At 43.7% G+C, this 23421-nt stretch overlaps 1 protein-coding gene across 2 annotated transcripts in view; it reads left to right on the forward strand.

Annotated features, from left to right (window-relative positions):
* LOC139369026 (troponin T type 2a (cardiac)) overlaps window positions 1-17987 on the forward strand; it is a 33221-nt gene extending 15234 nt beyond the window's left edge. Inside the window, exons 3-12 of one of the 2 annotated variants that reach the window (XM_071108609.1) lie at window positions 4871-4924; window positions 7419-7526; window positions 8533-8554; window positions 14100-14163; window positions 14849-14965; window positions 15452-15529; window positions 15652-15759; window positions 16682-16793; window positions 16874-17005; window positions 17114-17987. In XM_071108609.1, coding sequence (XP_070964710.1) covers window positions 14110-14163; window positions 14849-14965; window positions 15452-15529; window positions 15652-15759; window positions 16682-16793; window positions 16874-17005; window positions 17114-17139 — 627 coding nt within the window. In that variant the 5' untranslated portion in view covers window positions 4871-4924; window positions 7419-7526; window positions 8533-8554; window positions 14100-14109 and the 3' untranslated portion in view covers window positions 17140-17987. The remainder of the gene's footprint in view (window positions 1-4870; window positions 4925-7418; window positions 7527-8532; window positions 8555-14099; window positions 14164-14848; window positions 14966-15451; window positions 15530-15651; window positions 15760-16681; window positions 16794-16873; window positions 17006-17113) is intronic. The other variant, XM_071108608.1, reaches the window with a different exon arrangement.
* Window positions 17988-23421: the final 5434 nt, after the last annotated feature.

The following is a 23421-nucleotide window of genomic DNA, read 5'->3' on the forward strand; positions in this document are numbered from 1 at the left end:
TTGACAATGTTAGCTTGGAGCTGCTTGAGTGTTATAGCATTGTTGGCCAAAACCATGTTTACTATCTCCCTCTCTTGCTGTTCTGTGAACATAGGAGGCCTTCCCCCTTGTCGTCCCTGACCCTCAATCCTATGTAGAAAAAAAACAGTATACAATAGTACAGTAATTTCACAGGAAAGGTAACAGAAGTGCTGATAGTGCATAGAATACAGTACTGTAAGCAGTTACTGAAACCGTGCAGATGTTTTTGATATGATCTTATTTTTACAATACCTATTTTCCAGTCTAAATGTTCTCATCACACTTGCCACTGTATATCGGCTGAGATTTGGCTGTACTCGCAGTCCAGCCTCCCTCAGCGTCAGGCTGTGGTTGACAACGTGGTCAACCAGTGTTGCGCGGATCTCATTTGTCAGATTCGGTCCTCTTTGAGCACCTTCTTGTCTTCCTCTTCCTCCCCTTCCTCCTCCTCCTCGTCCTCGTCCTCCTCGTTCTCCTTGTCCTCCTCGTCCTCCTCCTCGTCCTCCTTGTTCTCCTCGTCCTCCTCATTCTCCTCCTCGTCCTCCTCCTCCTCCTTGTCTTACTCTTTCTCTGACTCTTTCCATTGTGCTTGAAGACCGATGAACTCACCTGCTGCTTTTTATAGTGCTTATACACCTGATTGGTGTGTCTACAATTGAGCAAACGAGTGTTTGCACACCAGATGACTGTGTTGAACCAATTGGTTGGACGGTGTGGTAATCTGACAGTCAGTGCTTTGGGATTTCAAGGACGTGACTTTATGATAGATTTTTGTGTGTAATGTATTTTAAGCGTGTTTAGTGTTTTGCAAATCACTGTGTGTAGAGTTTTGCAACAAGTGTGAGGTTGACAATGTGCTTATAGTTGTGCAAATATGGGTTGATGTTTTTCTTCTTGAGTGTAAGGTTTTGCTAATAGTGTACTACTTTTAATTTTAGTGTGTAAGCAATCCAAAAAAACTGTAATACAGGGAAACTTAAATCCGTTTTACCAAATTTCTATCAGCATGTTAAATGTGCAACCAGAGGAAAAATAACTCTGGACCACCTATACTCCACACACACGGACGCATACAAAGCTCTCCCTTGCCCTCCATTTGGCAAATCTGACCGTAATTCTATCCTGATTCCTGCTTACAAGCAAACATTTAAGAAGAAAGCACCAGTGACTAGATCAATAAAAAAGTGTTCAGAGGAAGCAGATGCTAAGCTACAGGACTGTTTTGCTAGCACAGACTGGAATATGTAAGAGTACACTACATCAGTCATTGGCTTCATCAATAAGTGCATCGATGACGTCGTCCCCACAGTGACCGTACGTACATACCCCAACCAGAAGCCATGGATTACAGGCAGCATCCGCACTGAGCTAAAGGCTAGAACTGCTGCTTTCAAGGAGCGGAACTGTAAACCTGAAGCTTATAAGAAGTCCTGCAATGCCCTCCAATGAACCATCAAACAGACAAAGCATCAATACAGGACTAAGATTGAATCGCACTACACTGGCTCTGATGCTCGTTGGATGTGGCAGGGCTTGTAAACCATTACAGATTACAAAGGGAAGCACAGCGGAGAGCTGCCCAGTGACACGAGCCTACCAGACGAGCCAAACTACTTCTATGCTCGCTTCGAGGCAAATAACACTGAAACAAGCATGAGAGCATCAGCTGTTCCGGAAGACCGTGTGATCACGCTCTCCACAGCCGATGTGAGTAAGACCTTTAAAAAGATCAACATTCACAAGGTCGCAGGGCCAGACGGATTACCAGGACGTGTACTGCGATTGCCGATGACACAACGGTGGTAGGCCTGATCACCGACAATGACGAGACAGCTTATAGGGAGGAGGTCAGTGACCTGGCCTTGTGGTGCCAGGACAACAACCTCTCCCTCAACGTGAACAAGATAAAGGAGATGATTGTGGACTACAGGAAAAAGAGGACCGAGCACACCCCCATTATCATCGACGGGGCTTCAGTGGAGCAGGTTGAGAGCTTAAAGTACCTTGGTGTCCACATCACCAACAAACTAACATGGTGCAAGCACACCAAGACAGTCATGAAGAGGGCATGAGAAAACCTGTTCTCCCTCAGGAGACTGAAAATATTTGGCATGTGTCCTCAGATCCTCAAAAGATTCTACAGTTGCACCATCGAGAGAATCCTTACTGGTTGCTGCCTGGTATGGCTGCCTGGTATGGCAACTGCTTGGCCTCCGACCGCAAGGCACTACAGAGGGTAGTGCAAATGGCCCGGTACATCACCGGGGCCAAGCCTCCTGCCATCCAGGACCTCTATACCAGGCATTGTCAGAGGAAGGCCGTAAAAATTATCAAACACTCCAGCCACCCTAGTCATAGAGTGTTCTCTCTGCTACCACACAACAAGCGGTACCGGAGCGCCAAGTCTAGGTCCAAGAAGCTTCTAAACAGCTTCTACCCCCAAGCCATAAGACTCCTGATCATCTAGTCAAATGGCTACCCAGACTATTTGCCGTGTCCCCCCCTCACCCTCTCTTTACACCACTGCTACTCTCTGTTGTCATCTATGCAAAGTCACTTTAATAACTCTACCTACATTTACATACTATCTCAAATAACCGGTGCCCCCTCACGTTGACTCTGTATCGGTACCCCCTGTATATAGTATTGTTATTTCACTGCTGCTCTTTAATTACTCGTTACTTTGATCTCTTATTCTGATCTGTATTTTTTGGAACTGCATTGTTGGGGCATGCTCGGTCCTCTAAGTAAGCATTTCATTGTAAGGCCACTGTTTTATTTTGCGCATGTGACTTATACAAGTTGATTTGAGATGGAGTCGTGGTCGGATTTGCCAAAGGGAGGGCATCGCGGAAGTTAGAGTAGTAGTGGTCCAGTGTATTGCCAGCGCTGGTACTGCAGTCAATGTGTTGGTAGAATTTAGGTAGCCTTGCTCTCAAATTTGCTTTGTTAAAATTCCCCAGCTACAGTTAATGCAGTCTCAGCATATATGGATTCCAGTTTGCATAGTCCAGTGAAGTTCCTTGAGGGACATTTTTTTCTTTTTTAACTAGTCAAGGTAGTTCAGAACAAATGCTCATTGTCAATGACGGCCTAGGAACAGTGGGTTAACTGCCTTTTTCAGCTGCAAAACAACAGCTCAGGGATTCATCTCAGGGATTCGATCTTGCAACCTTTCGGCTACTAGTCCAACGCTCTAACCTCTAGGCTAACTGCCGCCCCGTACCTGGCTGTGATAATAATAGAAGAGAATTCTCTTGGGAGATAATGTGGTCGGCATTTGATTGTAAGGAATTCTATGTCAGGTGAACAAAATGACTTGATTTCCTGTATGTTGTAATGATTACACCATGAGTCGTTAATCATGAAGCATACACCCCCGCTCTTCTTCTTACCATAGAGATGTTTGTTTCGCGACGCATGAAGAAACCCGGTGGCTGTACCGATTCCGACAACATATCACGAGAGAGCCATGTTTCTGTGAAACAGAGAATTTTACATTCTCTGATGTAACCCTTGCCCTAATTTCATCCACCTTGTTGACTAGACACTGGACATTGGCGAATTATATGCTCTGAAGCATGAGGTGTGCACGCCTTCGAAAGTCTGACCAGAGGCAGCTTTGTCTACCTCTTCTGCGGCAACGTTCTTTTGGGTTCTGGGATTAGATCCAATGTCCTGGGGGGTGGTCCGAACAAAAGATCAGCTTCGGGAAAGTCATATACCTGGTCGTAATGTTGGTAAGTTGACGTCACTCTTATATCCAATAGTTCTTCCCGACTGTATGTAACAAGACTTAAGATTTCCTGGGGTAACAATACAATGTAAGAAATAAAAAATAAAAAATAAAAATACTGCAGTTTCCTAAGGACTCGAAGTGAGGCGACCATCTCCGTCGGCGCCATCTTGAATTTGACAGAGAATATTTGGCAAATGTTGCACAATCCAGTTGTAGCAAGCTTTTAAAGACTTACCCAGAAAGATTCACTGCTGTAATCGCTGCCAAAGGTCCTTCTACAAAGTATTGACTCTATGGAATTTTCAAAAAAATGCAAAAAACATATTTTCACTTTGTCATTATGGGGTGTTGTGTGTAGATGGGTGAGAGGGTCTATTTAATCCATTTTGAATGCAAGATGTAATGCAAGGTTAAGATTGTGATTCTTTACCAAAAAAAACATTTATTGTTTTGTCACATGAACTGAAATTTGTCGAAAATGATAGAACTTGACAGAACAGGTCATGGTAGAGCTATTTGTAAATGTTGGTTGCAGTGGGCTCAATCAGGAGCACACAGGGGGTTTCTTGGTTCTCTTAAACACATCTACTTTGAAAGAAAGGATACACCTCACACACATGGTTATGAGCTTAAAAAAAGAAGACATCCATACCATGTCAGACATAGAGTTTAAATATAATCAATTTGGAGTTTGCATCCCAGTATTACACTTGATATACATCACAGAAGACTGAAATACAACAAAACCGTTTGACATTAAACACCGGAATTTCAGATAATTATGAAATTATTAATATTATTAACATTCCACCCATGAGGCCGATCTGGTCATTCAACTGCAGGAAAGGGGTATGGACAATATGGTTTCAAATGAGATCAGTTCTACTTTTCTACTGATTCTGATGCTCTTCTTATCCCATTCTCCCTACAAGTGTGCACTCGTTCACTCCTACTCAAGGATTTAAAAGCTTTGGATTGGTGAAGACGTATTTTCCGCCATAACTTTACACCAATCCAATGTCTTGAAGTAAACAAGTGCACACCTTATGGAGAAGGGGACGAGATAGGCTTTTCTGCCTGTCTATCACTCTCTCACTTTATGTGTCCTAGAGGAAGAAGAAGAGCCAGCCATAGAGGAGGAAGAGGAGACCAATGGGGAGCCAGGTCAGAAGTCATGTAGGAGGGGCTTATGAAAGAGAGCGTAGCACTACTAGTATCTAAAAATAGAACATTAACCTACATAGAAATACAACATAACCCTACCAGACCCTAACTCAGTATAATATATATATATAACACAACCCTACTAGAACCTACCACAGTAGAATATGCAGTGCATTCTGGAGGGATTCTACATTTTCTACATTTTGTGGCCTTATTCTAAAATTGATTAAATATGCATTTTTTCTTATCAATCTACACACAATACCTCATAATTACAAAGCATAAACAGGTTGTTAGAAATGTTTGCAAAAGTATACATTTTTTATACAGAAATACCTTATTTACATAAGTATTCAGACCCTTTGCTATAAGACTAAAAATTGAGCTCAGGTGCTTCCTGTTTCCATTGATCATTCTTGAGATGTTTCTTCGACTTTATTGGAGTCCAACCTGTGGTAAATTCAATTGATTGGACATGATTTGTAAAGGCATATACCTGTTAATATAAGGTCCCACAGTTGACAGTGCATGTCAGAGCAAAAACCAAGCCATGAGGTTGAAGAAATTGTCCCTAGAGCTCAGAGCAGGATCGTGTCGAGGCACAGATCTGGGGAAGGGTACCAAAACATTTATGTAGAATTGAAGGTCCCCAAGAACACAGTCGCCTCCATCATTCTCCATCAACACTCTAGTCAGCAAACTGGATGTAGTCTATCACAGTGCCATCCGTTTTATCACCAAAGCCCCACATACAACCCACCACTGCGACCTCTATGCTCTCGTTGGCTGGTCCTCCCTACATATCCGTCGCCAAACCCACTGGCTCCAGGTCATCTATAAGTCTTTTTTTTAGGTAAAGGCCCGTCTTATCTCAGCTCACTGGTCACCATAGCAACACCCAGCAATTACACGCGCGCCAGCAGGTATATTTTACTGGTCATCCCCAAAGCCAACACTTGCTTTGGCCGCCTTTCCTTCCAGTTCTCTGCTGCCAATGACTGGAACGAATTGCAAAAATCTCTGAAGCTGGAGTCTCATATCTCCCTCTCTAACTTTAAGCATCAGCTGTCAGAGCAGCTTACCTGTACACAGCCAATCTGTAAATAGCACACCCAACTTTACCCAACCTTATCCCCATATTATTACTTACCCTCTTGCTCTTTTGCACCCCAGTATCTCTACTTGCACATCATCATCTGCACATCCATCACTCCAGTATTAATGCTAAATTGTAATTATTTTCGCCTTTGTGGCCTATTTATTGCCTACCTCCCTACTCTTCTACATTTGCACACACTGTACATAGATCTTTCTACTTTTCTTTTGTGTTATTGACTGTACGTTTGTCTATGTGTTGTTGTTTTTGTCGCACTGCTTTATCTTGGCCAGGTCGCAGTTGTAAATGAGAACTTGTTCTCAATGGATCTACCTGGTTAAATAAAGGTGAAATAAAGTTAAATTCTTAAATGGAAGAAGTTTGGAACCTCCAAGACTTTTCCCAGAGCTGACCTCCTGGCCAAACTGAGCAATCGGCAGAGAAGGGGCTTGGTCAGGGAAGTGGCCAAGAACCCGATGGTCACTCTGACAGAGTTCCAGAGATCCTCTGTGGAGATGGGAGAACCTGAGAAACAAGATTCTCTGGTCTGATGAAACCAAGATGAAACTCTTTGGCCTGAATGCCATGTGTAACGTCTGAAGGAAACCTGGCACCATCCTTACGGTGGAGCATGGTGGTGGCAGCATCATGTTGTGGGGATGTTTTTCAGCGGCAGGGACTGGGAGAGTAGTCAGGATCAAGGGAAAGAAGAACAGAGCAAAGTACAGAGAGATTCTTGATGAAAACCTGCTCCAGAGCACTCAGGACTAGACTGAGGTGAAAGGTTCACCTTCCATCAGGACAACGACAATAAGCACACAGCCAAGTCAACGCAGGAGTGGCTTTGGGACAAGTCTATGAATGTCCTTGAGTGGCCCAGCCAGAGCCTGGACTTGAACCCAATCTAACATCTCTGGAGAGATCTGAAACTAGCTGTGCAATGCTCCCCATCCAACCTGACAGAGCTTGAACATATCTGCAGAGAAGAATGGGAGAAACTCCCCAAATACAGGTGTGCCAAGCTTGTAGCGTCATACGCAAAAAGACTTGAGGCTGTAATCACTGAAAAAAAGCACAGAGTAAAGGGCCTGAAAACTTATGTAAATGTTATATTTAAAAAAAAAAAATTTAAAACAAAAGTTTTTGCTTTTTCATTATGAGGTATTGTGTGTAGATTTATGAGGGGAAAAAACGATTTCCTCCATTTTAAATAAGGCTGTAACGTAACAAAATGTGGAAAACGTCAAGGGGTCTGAATACTTTCAGAATTCAATGTATATAACATAACCCTACTACAACCTACCTCAGCAGAATATATATAACATTACCCTACCACACACGTGCACAGACACACACACCTCTTGTCTTTATCAGTGTTCTTTTTCTTTCCTGATGCAGGGGAAGAGCCACAGGAGGGAGAGGAGGAGCATGCAGATGAAGGGGAGGGGGCAGAGGAGGGAGAGGAGGAGCATGCAGATGAAGGGGAGGGGGCAGAGGAAGGAGAAGGTAAATAATTGGCAAGCTCGTTTTGCATAGCCAAGTCCCATGGCTGTTGCCCAGGTAGAGTTAGCACCGGTGGTGAACGCTAAATGTCCCACTCAAAACCAACAGCGAGGCCGGCTTTGAGGGATGCGGTTCAATCATAGACTGTTTATATAAGGTGGGGTCCAAAATTACTGCCACCCTTGATAAAGATGAACAAAAAAGACTATGAAATAAATAACACAAATACTGAGGTATTGTTGTACACAAAAAAAAGGGAAAATAAATGATTTCACACTAAAATAATTTCTCATGGAAAGAGATTTTGTTCAACAACTATTTTTGTTATTTTTTTTAAGGTAGGGGCTAGAATTATTGACATCCCTGTTTTCAATACCCTTCAACATCTCACCTTGCAACTAAAACGGCACTGAGCCTTTTTCTGAAATATTTGGAGTTGGAGAAAACACTGTGGATTTTGATGTCTGCTTTAGTTTATTGCTGGAAGATCCACTTGCGGCCAAGTTTGAGCCTCCTGGCAGAGGCAACGAGGTTTGTTGGCAAAAATGTCCTGGTACTGGATAAAGTTCATGATGCCATTGACCTTAACAAGTGGAAGCAATTAGCCCCATAACATCAAAGATCGACCCCCATATTTTAAATTAGGGATGGGGTCCTTTTCTGCTTATGCGTTTTTGCATGCCAAAACCACCACTGGTATGAATGGCCAAAGAGCTCTATTTTCATGTCATCCAACCAATGTAAACACATGGAGTCTGTTAAAGGCCATTGGCATTTGGATTGAAACGGGTGTTTTGGGCACAGCTTTTTACTTTTTTTTTTTCTCATCTTTGTCAAGGGTGCCAATAATTTTGGACCCCACTCAAAATGGACAAACCCATGATGAAGTTACCCCATTCATTCCTACAGTATGTGACTGGGTCCGTCTGTGTGTCTCTCTCACCTGGACATCTCTAATGACTATTTTCTCTCTCTCTCTCTCTCTCTCTCTCTCTCTCATCATCCACAGAGGAGGCCAAACCTAAATTCAAGTAAGTCCTCCAACATTTTAATGAATGGGGGGGTATGGAAGGTTAGATTGGATTAGAATATGGAAACCATGCTGGGAGTTGTTGTTGTCCATTCTTATTCTCTATCTCTCTCTCTCTTTCTCTCCCAATTCAATTGGGATTTATCGGCACGGGAAACATATATTTAGTGAAATAAACAATGAACAAAACTGAGAAGAAACAAATTTAACAATTTTTAAAAATAGAAATTAACAGTAAACATTGCACTCAAAAAGGTTTAAAAAAGAAAGACATTTCAAGTGTTATATTATCAGCTATGTGCAGTGTTTTAGCAATGTGCAAATAGTTGTAGTATGAATAGTGAGGGAAGATAAACAGATTAGGTTGTATTTACAATGTTGTTTGTGCTCCACTGGTTGCCCTTTTCTCATGGCAACGGACCACAAATATTGCTGCTGTGATTGCACACTGTGGTATTTCTGCTAACACATATGGGAGTTTATCAGTGGTGGATTTCTTTTCAAATTCTTTATGGGTCTGTGTGATCTGTGGGAAATATGTGTCTCTAATATGGTCATTATTTGGCAGGAGTTTAGGAAGTGAAGCTCAGTTTCCACCTCATTGTGTGTACAGTGGGCACATATACTGCCTTCTCTTGAGAGCCAGGTCTGCCTAAGGAGACCTCTCTCGATAGCAAGGCTATGCTCACTGAGTCTATACATACTCAAAGCTTTTCTTAATTTTGAGTCAGTGACAGTGGTCAGGTATTCTGCCACTGTGTACTCTCTGTTTAGGGCCAGATAGCGTTCCAATTTGCTCTGTTTTTTGTTGATTCTTTCCAGTGTGTCAAATAGTTATCTTTTTGCTTTCTCGTAATTTGGTTGGGTCTAATTGTGCTGCTGGCCCAAAGCATGATGCATGATGTTTCCACCCCCATGCTTCACAGTAGGTATGGTGTTCTTTGGATGCAACTCAGCATTCTTTGTCCTCCAAACACGACGAGTTGAGTTTTTACCAAAAAGTTATATTTTGGTTTCATCTGACCATATGACATTCTCCCAATCTTCTTCTGGATCATCCAAATGCTCTCTAGCAAACTTCAGACGGGCCTGGACATGTACTGGCTTAAGCAGGGGGACACGTCTGGCACTGCAGGATTTGAGTCCCTGGCGGCGTAGTGTGTTACTGATGGTAGGCTTTGTTACCTTGGTCCCAGCTCTCTGCAGGTCATTCACTTGGTCACCCCGTGTGGTTCTGGGATTTTTGCTCACCGTTCTTGTGATCATTTTGACCCCAAGGGGTGAGATCTTGCGTGGAGCCCCAGATCGAGGGAGATTATCAGTGGTCTTGTATGTCTTCCATTTCCTAATAATTGCTCCCACAGTTGATTTCTTCAAACCAAGCTGCTTACCTATTGCAGATTCAGTCTTCCCAGCCTGGTGCAGGTCTACAATTTTGTTTCTGGTGTCCTTTGACAGGAGTTTAGAGTGTGACTGTTTGAGGTTGTGGACAGGTGTCTTTTATACTGATAACAAGTTCAAACAAGTGCCATTAATACAGGTTAGGGTTAGGGTTAGGGTTAGTGGAGGACAGAGGAGCCTCTTAAAGAAGAAGTTACAGGTCTGTGAGAGCCAGAAATCATGCTTGTTTGTAGGTGACCAAATACTTATTTTCCACCATAATTTGCAAATAAATTCAATAAAAATTCCTGCAATGTGATTTTCTGGATTTTTTTTCTCAATTTTTCTGTCATAGTTGAAGTGTACCTATGATGAAAATTACAGGCCTCTCTCATCTCTCATTTTAAGTGGGAGAACTTGCAGAATTGGTCGCTGACTAAATACTTTTTTGCCCCACTGTGTATATATATATATATATATATATATATATATATATATATATATATATATATATATATATATATATATATACAGGAAGTAGAAAATAACATGGCTATATACAGGGAGTATAAAATAACATGGCTATATACAGGAAGTCGAAAAAACATAGCTACATACAGGTAGTAGAAAATAACATGGCTATATATAGAGAGTGGGGAGAACAAGTATTTGATACACTGCCGATTTTGCAGGTTTTCCTACTTACAAAGCATGTATAGGTCTGTAATTTTTATCATAGGTACACTTCAACTGTGAGAGACGGAATCTAAAAATCCAGAAATTCACATTGTATGATTTTCAAGTAATTAATTTGCATTTTATTGCATGACATAAGTATTTGATACATCAGAAAAGCAGAACTTAATATTTGGTACAGAAACCTTTGTTTGCAATTACAGAGATCATACGTTTCCTGCGCCTGGACATGAGCAGGGGGACTTTGCGTGCGCTGCAGGATTTTAATCCATGACGGCGTAGTGTGTTACTAATGGTTTTCTTTGAGACTGTGATCCCAGCTCTCTTCAGGTCATTGACCAGGTCCTGCCGTGTAGTTCTGGGCTGATCCCTCACCTTCCTCATGATCATTGATGCCCCACGAGGTGAGATCTTGCATGGAGCCCCAGACCGAGGGTGATTGACCGTCATCTTGAACTTCTTCCATTTTCTAATAATTGCGCCAACAGTTGTTGCCTTCTCACCAAGCTGCTTGCCTATTGTCCTGTAGCCCATCCCAGCCTTGTGCAGGTCTACAATTTATCCCTGATGTCCTTACACAGCTCTCTGGTCTTGGCCATTGTGGAGAGGTTGGAGTCTGTTTGATTGAGTGTGTGGACATGTGTCTTTTATACAGGTAATGAGTGGAGAACAGGAGGGCTTCTTAAAAAAAAAACTAACAGGTCTGTGAGAGACGGAATTCTTACTGGTTGGTAGGTGATCAAATACTTATGTCATGCAATAAAATGCAAATGATTTACTTAAAAATCATACCATGTGATTTTCTGCATTTTTGTTTTAGATTCCGTCTCTCACAGTTGAAGTGTACCTATGATAACAATTACAGACCTCTACATGCTTTGTAAGTAGGAAAACCTGCAAAATAAGCAGTGTATCAAATACTTGTTCTCCCCTACTGTATATATACGGCATGACGAGGTTCTCCACTCGTCTCCATCCCAAATACGCACCAGATTATAGGCGTCCTGAGGTCCAGTTTTGTGAAAAACCGTGCTCCGTGAAAGGATTCCACCACCTTAGATGAAAGGTTACGGGTAACTAAACCCCACCGTGATGGAATTTAGACCTCTTTAATAAATGCACAGACACAGACCTCCCTCCTTTTTCTTCAAAAAAAGAAACTTGAGGAGACGGGTGAAATGAATGACCCCTGTCCCAGAGATTCCGTGACGTATGTCTCCATAGCCAACGTCTCCTCCTGTGGCAATGGGTACACATGACTCCTGGGAAGCGCAGCGTTTACCTGGAGATTTATCGCACAATCCCCCTTTCAATGAGGTGGTAATTTAGTCGCCCTCTTCTTACAGAAAGCGATAGCCAAATCGGCATATTCAGGGGGAATGCGCACAGTGGAAACCTGGTCTGGACTCTCCACCGACGTGACACTGATGGAAACTCCAAAACACCTCCATGAAGACTCCTCTGACCACTCCTAGAGAACCCCCTGTCTCCACGAAATCCTAGGATTGTGACTAGCCAGCCAGGGAACCCCCAGCACCACTAGAAACGCAGGTGAATTGATAAGGAAGAGACAAATCCACTCCTTATGATTCCTCTGCGTTACCATGTCCAGTGGAACCGTGGCCTCCCTGACCAACCCTGACCCTAATGGCCGGCTATCTAGGGAGTGCACAGGGAAGGGGGATCTATCGGCACTAGCGGAATACCCAGCTTGATGGCGAGTCCGCGATCCATAAAGTTCCCAGCTGCGCCTGAATCGACTAGCACATTATGCTGGGTAGAGGGAGAAGTCAAGAAACAAAATAAATACAAACATGTGACTAACATGGGGTTCTGGGTGAGTTTGGTGCTGACTCACCTGGGGTGACCGAGAAGTGTTCCGCCTGCCCTCTTGACTCCCAGACGGGCTCCCTCAGCACCGGTCGGCCGTGTGTCGTCTCCGACCACAGCTGGTACAGGAGGAGCCTCCTCCTCCGGTACCCCTCGGCACGGCCCCCCCTAACTCCATAGGAATGGGAGCGGGAGTGCTAGGTGGTGGAATAGACATGACCCTCTCCGAACTCCCGCGGTCAGCCAGCAGATTGTCCAGCCGGATAGACATGTCTATTAGTTCGCAGAGGGAGAGAGCGGCGTCTCTACACACTAGCTCCCTGTGGACATCCTCCCGGAGACTACACCGGTAGTGGTCTATCAGGGCCCTGTCGTTCCATCGTTCCAGGTCCGGAACTCCAACGCAAAATCCTGTGCACTCCTCTTCTCCTGCCTAAAATGGAATAGTCGCTCACCTGCTTTCTGGAGGGTGGTCAAATACGGCACGAAAGCGGCACGTGAATTCTGGGTAGTGCTCCTTCGCCGAGTCTGGGCCATTCCAGACCGCGTTGGCCCACTCCAGAGCAAGACCCGTCAGGCAGGAGGCGAGGATACTCACACTCTCCTCCACCGAGGGAGTTGGTCCCACGGTAGCCAGGTACAGCTCGACTTGGAGCAAAAAAACCCTGGCACCCAGACGCCGCTCCATCATACTCCCTCAGGAGTGCAAGACGAAGTGCGCCGGAGCCGGATGCGGAGGGAGGAGAAGGTGGACTCGTCGGAGGAACCAGAGGTGAAGAGAGGACCACTCCTCTCCCATCGGTCCATTCTCTCCATCATCTGATCCATCGCCGTTGGAGGACACGTTCCTCCATCGATGGAAGGGGGTTGGCAGCTGCTTCTGCTGACTCCATTAACCTCTCTAGGGTATGTGGGACGCTAGCGTCCCATCTGGCCAACATCCACTGAGATTGCAGAGCGCCAAATTCAAAAACAGAAATGCTCATTATAAAAATTCAGAAAACAAAACATATTTTACATAGGTTTAAAGATTAACTTTTTGTTAATCCAACCACGGTGTCAGATTAATAAAATGCATACCTAGCCCAGAACATAGCCCAGTTGACAAATTATTACAAACAGTAACCAGCCAAGCAGAACCATTACAAAACTCAGAATTAGAGATAAAATGAATCCCTTACCTTTGATGATCTTCACATGGTGGCACTCAGAAGACATTAATTTACTCAATAAATGTTCCGATACCTACATGTACATACTACCTCAACAAGCCTGACTAACAGGTATGCCTTGCTGCTCTGTTTTCAAATGTCTTTTTACGGTTGTTTTATTTCTTTACACACACACACACACACACACACACACACACACACACACACACACACACACACACACACACACACACCATCTTCACGACTGTGTTGGTGTGTTTGGACCATGATAGATCCTTAGTGATGTGGACACTGTGGAATTTGAAGCTCTCGACCTGCACCACAACAGCCATGTCGACGTAAATGGGGGCATGTTCAGCCCTCCGTTTCCTGTAGTTGAAGTTGATGATATTTCTCTCCTGCGCTCTCTCTCTCTCTCTCTCTCTCTCTCTCTCTCTCTCTCTCTCTCTCTCTCTCTCTCTCTCTCAGGCCGTTCATAATGCCCAACCTTATCCCACCTAAGATCCCAGATGGAGAGAAGGTAGATTTTGATGTAAGTATGTGACTGGATATACTATACTGCTGTTATCATCTCTGCAGGACATCCACAGGAAGAGTATGGAGAAGGATATTTTGTTTTTGTTGTTGTTATTGTTTTTATTTCTGCAGGACATCCACAGGAAGAGTATGGAGAAGGATATTTAGTTGTTGTTGTTATTGTTTTTATTTCTGCCGGACATCCACAGGAAGAGTATGGAGAAGGATATGTTGTTGTTGTTATTGTTTTTATTTCTGTAGGACATCCACAGGAAGAGTATGGAGAAGGATATTTAGTTGTTGTTGTTATTGTTTTTATTTCTGCAGAACATCCACAGGAAGTGTATGGAAAAGGATATGTTGTTGTTATTGTTTTTATTTCTGCAGGACATCCACAGGAAGAGTATGGAGAAGGATATTTTGTTGTTGTTGTTATTGTTTTTATTTCTGCAGAACATCCACAGGAAGTGTATGGAAAAGGATATGTTGTTGTTATTGTTTTTATTTCTGCAGGACATCCACAGGAAGAGTATGGAGAAGGATATTTTGTTGTTGTTGTTGTTATTGTTTTTATTTCTGCAGGACATCCACAGGAAGAGTATGAAGAAGGATCTTAATTGTTTTTATTTCTGCAGGACATCCACAGGAAGAGTATGGAGAAGGATATTTTGTTGTTGTTGTTATTGTTTTTATTTCTGCAGGACATCCACAGGAAGCGCATGGAGAAGGACCTGAATGAGTTGCAGACACTGATCGAGGTTCACTTTGAAAGCAGGAAGAAGGAGGAGGAGGAGCTTATCAACCTCACAGACAGGATTGTGAGTGGCACAGACACATGTCACTCAAACTAGCCGCTCCCAGACCTCTGTCACTCAAACTAGTCCCTCCCAGACTCCTGTCACTAAAACTTGCCCCTCCCAGTCCCGTCACTCAAACTAGCACCGTCCCAGACACCTGCCACTCAAATTAGCCCCTTCCCCTCCCAGAACCCTGTCACTCAAACCAGCCCCTCCCCCTCACAGACCCTATCACTCAAACTAGCCCCGCCCCAGACCCCTGTTACTCAAATTAGCCCCTGCCCCTGCCCTTCCCCAGACCCATGTCACTCAAACTAGCCCCCTGTCACTCATAACTAGCCCATCCCCTGACTTGTCAGTCAAACTAGCTCCTCCCCAGACTTCTGACAGTCAAATTAGCCCCTCCTCTGAATCTTGTCACTCAAACTAGCTAGTATTTGCTTTTAGAGAGCATTGTACACTACACTATGTCATTCCTAAAGTTAGGGATCTGGATATTCTCTCTAGGAGAAGCGACGTTCTGAACGATCAGAGCAGCAAAGGATCCGCAGTGAACGAGAGAAAGAACGACAGAAGAGGTTGGAGGTAAGAGAGAGAGTCTCAGTGACACTGTGTATCAGGTATTGAACCTGACTAGCAGCTTTTTATGGGTGATCTCTCTCTCTCTCTCTCTCTCTCTCTCGCACTTTCTCTCCTTCTCTCTCCAGGATGAGAGGACTCGTAAAGAGGAGGAGGAGGCAAAGAGGAAAGCAGATGATGATGCTAAGAAGAAGAAGACGTTGACTAGCCTACACTTTGGAGGCTACATGCAGAAGGTACTATTATAATACACTGTATGTACATTGTCGTGGTCATTTCCTGTATTACTAAACATTCAGAGAGCAAACCACACACAAGTCAGAGTATATTATAATGTCCATCTTTAATTATATATGAGCTTCACCATAGCCCTGTGACTCTCAGATCAATTCAGTGTCTATAAATGAATTCTCTGAGTCCTTACAAAACAGTTCTTAGTATCATTTATAGCCAAGATCCACCCATCTCAACTCACATGACGAAACACAGATCTCAGGAACATTACACAAAGAACCTTTTACTTGAAAGAGGAGTATCCCATAGCTAGATAGCATTAGCTATAAATTATCGTTCAGTTTGCTCTCCTAAACAAAGTTCTTATCTCGTTCTTGGTACAACATAGTACCAAACCATTACCTCATCCAATGGCATATATCAATTGTCAATTCTAGATACTCCCATCTCAAATACATCCCCCCTGGACAAGCTCACCGAGACAGTGAGCCTCTTAGGTCATATACTAGATCAAGATAAGGGCAACCTCAGAGGGGACATACAATAGTTCCAGACACATTCCCATAAGAAGAGGAGCCTCCATTCTGTCCTCCTCCCCTTCTGATATATAGCATCACATGGTTTAACAGATACATTGACATATGAAGACAAGCCTGACCTCTCCCCTCTCTGGGCCCCTAGTGACTAAGCCCTAGCAGAGAAGGAGGGATAACTGCAAACTGCCAACAGTATTATCCAAAAGAAAACATCCTAATGACAAATATCTCACATAAGCAGTATTATGTAAACAAAACATCTTATTTATCAATGTTACCTAACTAATTCTGATTCTGCTACCACAACATTATCAGTAGATTATTATATTAACTCGTTATTACATTATTATTATTATATACATGTATCTCATTATTATGATATGACTAGATGGAGGTCAGAGGGAAGAGACAGACAGAGAGAGAGAAGAAGAAGAAGATTCTACAGGACAGACGGAAGTCTCTGGACATCGAGAACATGAGCCAGGACAAACTGAAGTGCAGTACTACAACTATACTATGCTACTACAATAATGTATATTACACTATACTACTAGATCCTAACCTCTCTCTCTCTGTGCAGAGACAAGGCCCAGGAGCTGTGGTTGTGGCAGCAGCAGCTGGAGGCGGAGAAGTTTGATCTGCAGTATCAGATTAGCAGACAGAAGTATGACATCAACGTCCTCCGCAACAGAGTGTCAGACCACCAGAAGACGTACGGACAACCCTTACACACACGGAGACACACACACACTCACACACACACGCACACGCACATACAGACACACACAAACTGTGTAACTAAGTGTCCTCTATTCTGCAGCACCAAGAGAACCAAGAGAGGCCTGAGGAAGTAGAGCGATATTGAAGAGGGACTGAAGAGGGACTGAAGAGGGACTGAAGTAGACTGAAGAGGGACTGAAGAGGGACTGAAGTAGACTGAAGAGGGACTGAAGTAGTCTGAAGAGGGACTGAAGTAGACTGGCTGAGGGACTGAAGTAGACTGGCTTAGCAGATCAGCTGTCTGGCCTATTTGTCTACTGTCTGATCTCTCTCCTTCCGACATCTCTCCCTCCTTCCTACATCTCTCCCTCCTTCCTACATCTCTCCCTCCCTCCTACATCTCTCTCCTTCCTACGTCTCTCTCCTTCCTACATCTCTCTCTTCCCACATCTCTCTCCTTCCTACATCTCTCTCCTTCCTACATCTCTCTCCTTCCTACATCTCTCTCCTTCCTACATCTCTCTCCTTCCTACATATCTCCCTCCTTCCTACATCTCTCTCCCTCCTACATCTCTCTCTCCTTCCTACATCTCTCTCTCCTTCCTACATCTCTCTCCTTCCTACATTTCTCTCCTTCTTACATCTCTCTCCTTCCTACATCTCTCTCCTTCCTACATCTCTCTCTCCTTCCTACATCTTTCCCTCCTTCCTACATCTCTCTCTTTCCTACATCTCTCTCTCCTTCCAACATCTCTCTCTCCTTCCAACATCTCTCTCCTTCCTACATCTCTCTCCTTCCTACATCTCTCTCTCTTCCTACATCTCTCTCTTCCTACATCTCTCTCTTCCTACAACTGTCTCTTTCTCCCTGTCCCTGCCTCGTCTCCTTACCCTCTTCTTTCCTCTCCCAAACCTGGTTTGATATTTTCTATTTCTTTCCCCATAGTGTGTGGTGTAAATAAAATACTTCATCTCATTTTTGGTCTGTGATGGTGTGCGTGTGTATGTGCTTGTATGTGTGTTGTCAGGGGGTTGTCAAGGGTTTGGGAAAAGAGCACAAGCCCTAACAGTCAAATACAGTATTAGGGCTCCATTCAATCTGTAGCCCTGAAGATCTGAGCAGTATCGCGATTGAAATGTGAAGGTCATTTCCTCTTGAGTCGACACATGCAGCATTTACCGTGAACGCAGTCTTTGCAAACATTCCTATGTTGGTTTATAAGGACACACATTCATATCAATCAATCAAATGTATTTATCAAGCCCTTCTTACATCAGCTGATATCTCAAAGTGCTGTACAGAAACCCAGCTTAAAACCCCAAACAGCAAGCAATGCAGATGTAAAAGCACGGTGACTAGGAAAAACTAGAAAGGTCAGAACCTAGGAAGAAACCTAGAGAGGAACCAGGCTATGAGGGGTGGCCAGTCCTCTTCTGGCTGTGCCGGGTGGAGATTATAACAGAACATGGCCAAGATGTTAAAAGATGACCAGCAGGGTCAAATAAAAGTAATCACTGTGGTTGTCGAGGGTGCAACAGGTCAGCACCTCAGGAGTAAATGTAATGATCAGCTATGAAAAGCCAACTGACAAGTATCTCTACCGCTCCTGCTGTCTCTAGAGAGTTGAAAACAGCAGGTCTGGGACAGGTAGCACGTCCGGTGAACAGGTCAGGGTTCCATAGCCGCAGACAGAACAGTTCAAACTGGAGCAGCAGCACGACCATGTGGACTGGGGAGAGCAAGGAGTCATCAGGCCAGGTAGTCCTGAGGCATGGTCCTAGGGCTCAGGTCCTCTGGGAGGGGAGGGAGAGCATTAGATGGAGCATACTTAAATTCACACAGGAAACCAGATAAGACAGGAGAAATACTCCACATATAACAGACTGACCCTAGCCACCGACACATAAACTACTGCAGCATAAATACTGGAGGCTGAGACAGGAGGTGTCGAGAGACTCTGTGGTCCGGTCCGACGATACCTCCGGACAGGGCCAAACAGGCAGGATATAACCCCACCCACTTTGCCAAAGCACAGCCTCCACACCACTAGAGGGATATCTTCAAACCACCAACTTACTGCCCTGAGACAAGGCCGAGTATGTGTAACCTTTATTTAACTAGGCAAGTCAGTTAAGAACAAATTCTTATTTACAATGACGGCCAACACTGGCCAAACCCTAACCCGGACAACACTGGGCCAATTGTGCGCCGCCCTATGCGACTCCCAATCACAGCCCGTTGTGATACAGCCTGGACTCAAACCAGGGTGTCTACTGTATAGTGACACCTCTCACACTGCGATGCAGTGCCTTAGACCGCTGCACCACTCGGGAGCCAAAGCCTTGTGGTTTATAAGGACATTGTGTATATGAGTACATATAAGGATAGACATACAGTGGGGCAAAAAAAGTATTTAGTCAGCCACCAATTGTGCAAGTTCTCCCACTTAAAAAGATGAGAGAGGCCTGTCATTTTCATCATAGGTACACTTCAACTATGACAGACAAATGAGAGAGAAAAAAATCCAGAAAATCACATTGTAGGATTTTTTATGAATTTATTTGCAAATTATTGTGGAAAGTAAGTATTTGGTCACCTACAAACAAGCAAGATTTCTGGCTCTCACAGACCTGTAACTTCTTCTTTAAGAGGCTCATTTGTCCTCCACTCATTACCTGTATTAATGACACCTGTTTGAACTTGTTATCAGTATAAAAGACACCTGTCCACAACCTCAAACAGTCAAACTCCAAACTCCACTATGGCCAAGACCAAAGAGCTGTTAAAGGACACCAGAAACAAAATTGTAGACCTGCACCAGGCTGGGAAGACTGAATCTGCAATAGGTAAGCAGCTTGGTTTGAAGAAATCAACTGTGGGAGCAATTATTAGGAAATGGAAGACATACAAGACCACTGATAATCTCCCTCGATCTGGGGCTCCACGCAAGATCTCACCCCGTGGGGTCAAAATGACCACAACGGTGAGCAAAATGACTTTTTAAGTGGGAGAACTTGCACAATTGGTGGCTGACTAAATACTTTTTTGCCCCACTGTAATTAATATTTGCTCAAATGACAAATAGGAAGCATCAGACAAAGTTTTGGAAAGAAATGGATTGTATTCATATTTTGAAATATTTGATTCATAATTGCATATCAACTCATTACAGGAAAATAATGTTTTTTTTGACACACTACATGAGATACCTTTGACAGGAGGGATGCAAGATAAAAGGGGAAGAAGCCGAATATAATTAAAAAGACTGGAGGCACGTTAGTTTAAACTTTACTCCAGTCTTGAGAGAAATACAGTGAAACAATAAATTGGTCATTCTAAAACATATACAAATACAGAAACAGATGTGTTCGACCAGTATTGAACAACTAGACAATAGGAAAAACATGTTTGAAATATGTCTGGTGAAGACAGACCTGAGGTCATACACAAAAAAACTGTCTATAACATGGTTTATGAGGATTTATCCCATCGTACATCATTGACAATTCTGAAACATGGTTTATGAGGACACAATTATGTCAAAGCATTGTTTGAGGACTAACATCGTGTTAGTTTAGATGACTATTAACCCAATAGGGTTAGTTTAGGGGACTAAGTAACCCAATAGGGTTAGTTTAGGGGACTATTAACCCAATAGGGTTAGTTTAGGGGACTAGTAACCCAATAGGGTTAGTTTAGGGGACTATTAACCCAATAGGGTTAGTTTAGGGGACTATTAACCCAATAGGGTTAGTTTAGGGGACTATTAACCCAATAGGGTTAGTTTAGGGGACTATTAACCCAATAGGGTTAGTTTAGGGGACTATTAACCCAATAGGGTTAGTTTAGGGGACTATTAACCCAATAGGGTTAGTTTAGGGGACTATTAACCCAACACCCAAACGTGTTGAGTAGGCACAGGTCATCAATACATCAAACCCACATTTTAATGAACTCAAAAGAACAAAACATGTAATGTAAAGTAAAAAAGTCAAAGAGGGAAATGGGGGTCTGGGGTTTTGAAAAGGAACAAAGACCCATAAGACATTTTGTGTTTATTAATTTAGCGCCACAGTAGTAAATATACACATTTCCAGCTTCACCTATTTTTATTCATTATACAAACACTCCCATCCAGAACTAACTAAAAGCAATCAGGGTTAAGTGTCTTGATCCAGGCTAGGGTTAGGGTTTTGAATATGGGTGGGGTTAGGGTTAGGGTTTTGAATATGGGTGGGGTTAGGGTTAGGGTTTTGAATATGGGTGGGGCTAGGGTTAGGTTTTTGAATATGGGTGGGGTTAGGGTTAGGGTTTTGAATATGGGTGGGGTTAGGGTTAGGTTTTTGTTTGTTAAGGAATCCACAAGGTCGATCTGATGCCTTCAAGCTAATGCAGAGACGGGGCAGGGGAGTTGCACTCCGCTTGCCGAATGGGGGAGTCGAGGGTTCCGGGCACAGATCCGTCCAGGTTGAAGAACCCTATAGTTTTCCACTTTAGTAGAGTTGGTTTTGGGGTGCGTTGGTTTTAGGTGTCTTCATCCTTGGTCTTTCGTCTGTTTTAAGTCCAGGTAGAGGATAGGGTTAGGGTCGGGGTTAGGGTAAGGGTGAGGTTAACCTCTCTGGGATATGTGGGACGGTAGCGTCCCACCTAGCCAACATCCAGTGAAAATGCAGAGCGCCAAATTCAAATAAATTACTATAAAAATTAAACTTTGATGAAATCACGTTCAATATAACAAATTAAAGCTACACTTGTTGTGAATCCAGCCAACGGGTCAGATTTCAAAAATGCTTTACGGCGAAAGCAAACGATGCTATTATCTGAGGATAGCACCCCATTAAGAAGTTAATGGTACGGCTTATCTCGGGACGTATTCTACTGAGGAAATCAATTTGAGCCTTGAGTCCCTCTACTGCCAGGGATTCTTCTAACCCAATATTCTCCCGGAGCGTCATATACAGTGGGGAGAACAAGTATTTGATACACTGCCGATTATGCAGGTTTTCCAACTTACATGGAGAGTTCTGTAATTTTTATCATAGGTACACTTCAACTGTGAGAGACGGAATCTATAAAAAAAATCCAGAAAATCACATTGTATGATTTTTAAGTAATTAATTTGCATTTTATTGCATGACATAAGTATTTGATCACCTACCAACCAGTTAGAATTCCGGCTCTCACAGACCTGTTAGGTTTTCTTTAAGAAACCCTCCTGTTCTCCACTCATTACCTGTATTAACTGCACCTGTTTGAACTCGTTACCTGTATAAAAGACACCTGTCCACACACTCAATCAAACAGACTCCAACCTCTCCACATTGGCCAAGACCAGAGAGCTGTGTAAGGACATCAGGGCTAAAATTATAAACTTGCACAAGGCTGGGATGGGCTACAGTAGGCAATAGGCAAGAAGCTCGGTGAGAAGGCAACAACTGTTGGCGCAATTATTAGAAAATGGAAGAAGTTCAAGATGACGGTCAATCACCCTCGGTCTGGGGCTCCATGCAAGATCTCACCTCGTGGGGCATCAATGATCATGAGGAAGGTGAGGGATCAGCCCAGAACTACACGGCAGGACCTGGTCAATGACCTGAAGAGAACTGGGACCATAGTCTCAAAGAAAACCATTAGTAACACACTACGCAATCATGGATTAAAATCCTGCAGTGCACGCAAGGTCCCCCTGCTCAAGCCAGCGCATGTCCAGGCCCGTCTGAGTTTGCCAATAACCATCTGGATGATACAGAGAGGTGGCAGGGTAGCCTAGTGGTTAGAGCGTTGGACTAGTAACCGGAAGGTTGCAAGTTCAAATCCCAGAGCTGACAAGGTACAAATCTGTCTTTCTACCCCTGGACAGGCAGTTAACCCACTGTTCCTAGGCCTTCATTGAAAATAAGAATTTGTTCTTAACTGACTTGCCTAGTAAAATCAAAAAATGGGAGGTGTGGTCTGATGAGAAAAAAATAAAGCTTTTTGGTCTAAACTCCACTCGCCGTGTTTCGAGGAAGAAGAAGGATGAGTACCATCCCAACTGTGAAGCATGGAGGTGGAAACATCATTCTTTGGGGATGCTTTTCTGCAAAGGGGACAGGACGACTGCACCGTATTGAGGGGAGGATGGATGGGGCCATGTATTGCGAGATCTTGACCAACAACCTCCTTCCCTCAGTAAGAGCATTGAAGATGGGTCTGGCTGGGTCTTCCAGCATGACAACGACCTGAAACACACAGCCAGGGCCTAGCCAGTCTCCAGACCTGAACCCAATAGAACATCTTTGGAGGGAGCTGAAAGTCCGTATTACCCAGCGACAGCCCCGAAACCTGAAGGATCTGGAGAAGGTCTGTATGGAGGAGTGGGCCAAAATCCCTGCTGCAGTGTGTGCAAACCTGGTCAAGAACTACAG

This window comes from Oncorhynchus clarkii, chromosome 16 (assembly GCF_045791955.1).
Source record: "Oncorhynchus clarkii lewisi isolate Uvic-CL-2024 chromosome 16, UVic_Ocla_1.0, whole genome shotgun sequence".
Classification (NCBI taxonomy): domain Eukaryota; kingdom Metazoa; phylum Chordata; class Actinopteri; order Salmoniformes; family Salmonidae; genus Oncorhynchus; species Oncorhynchus clarkii.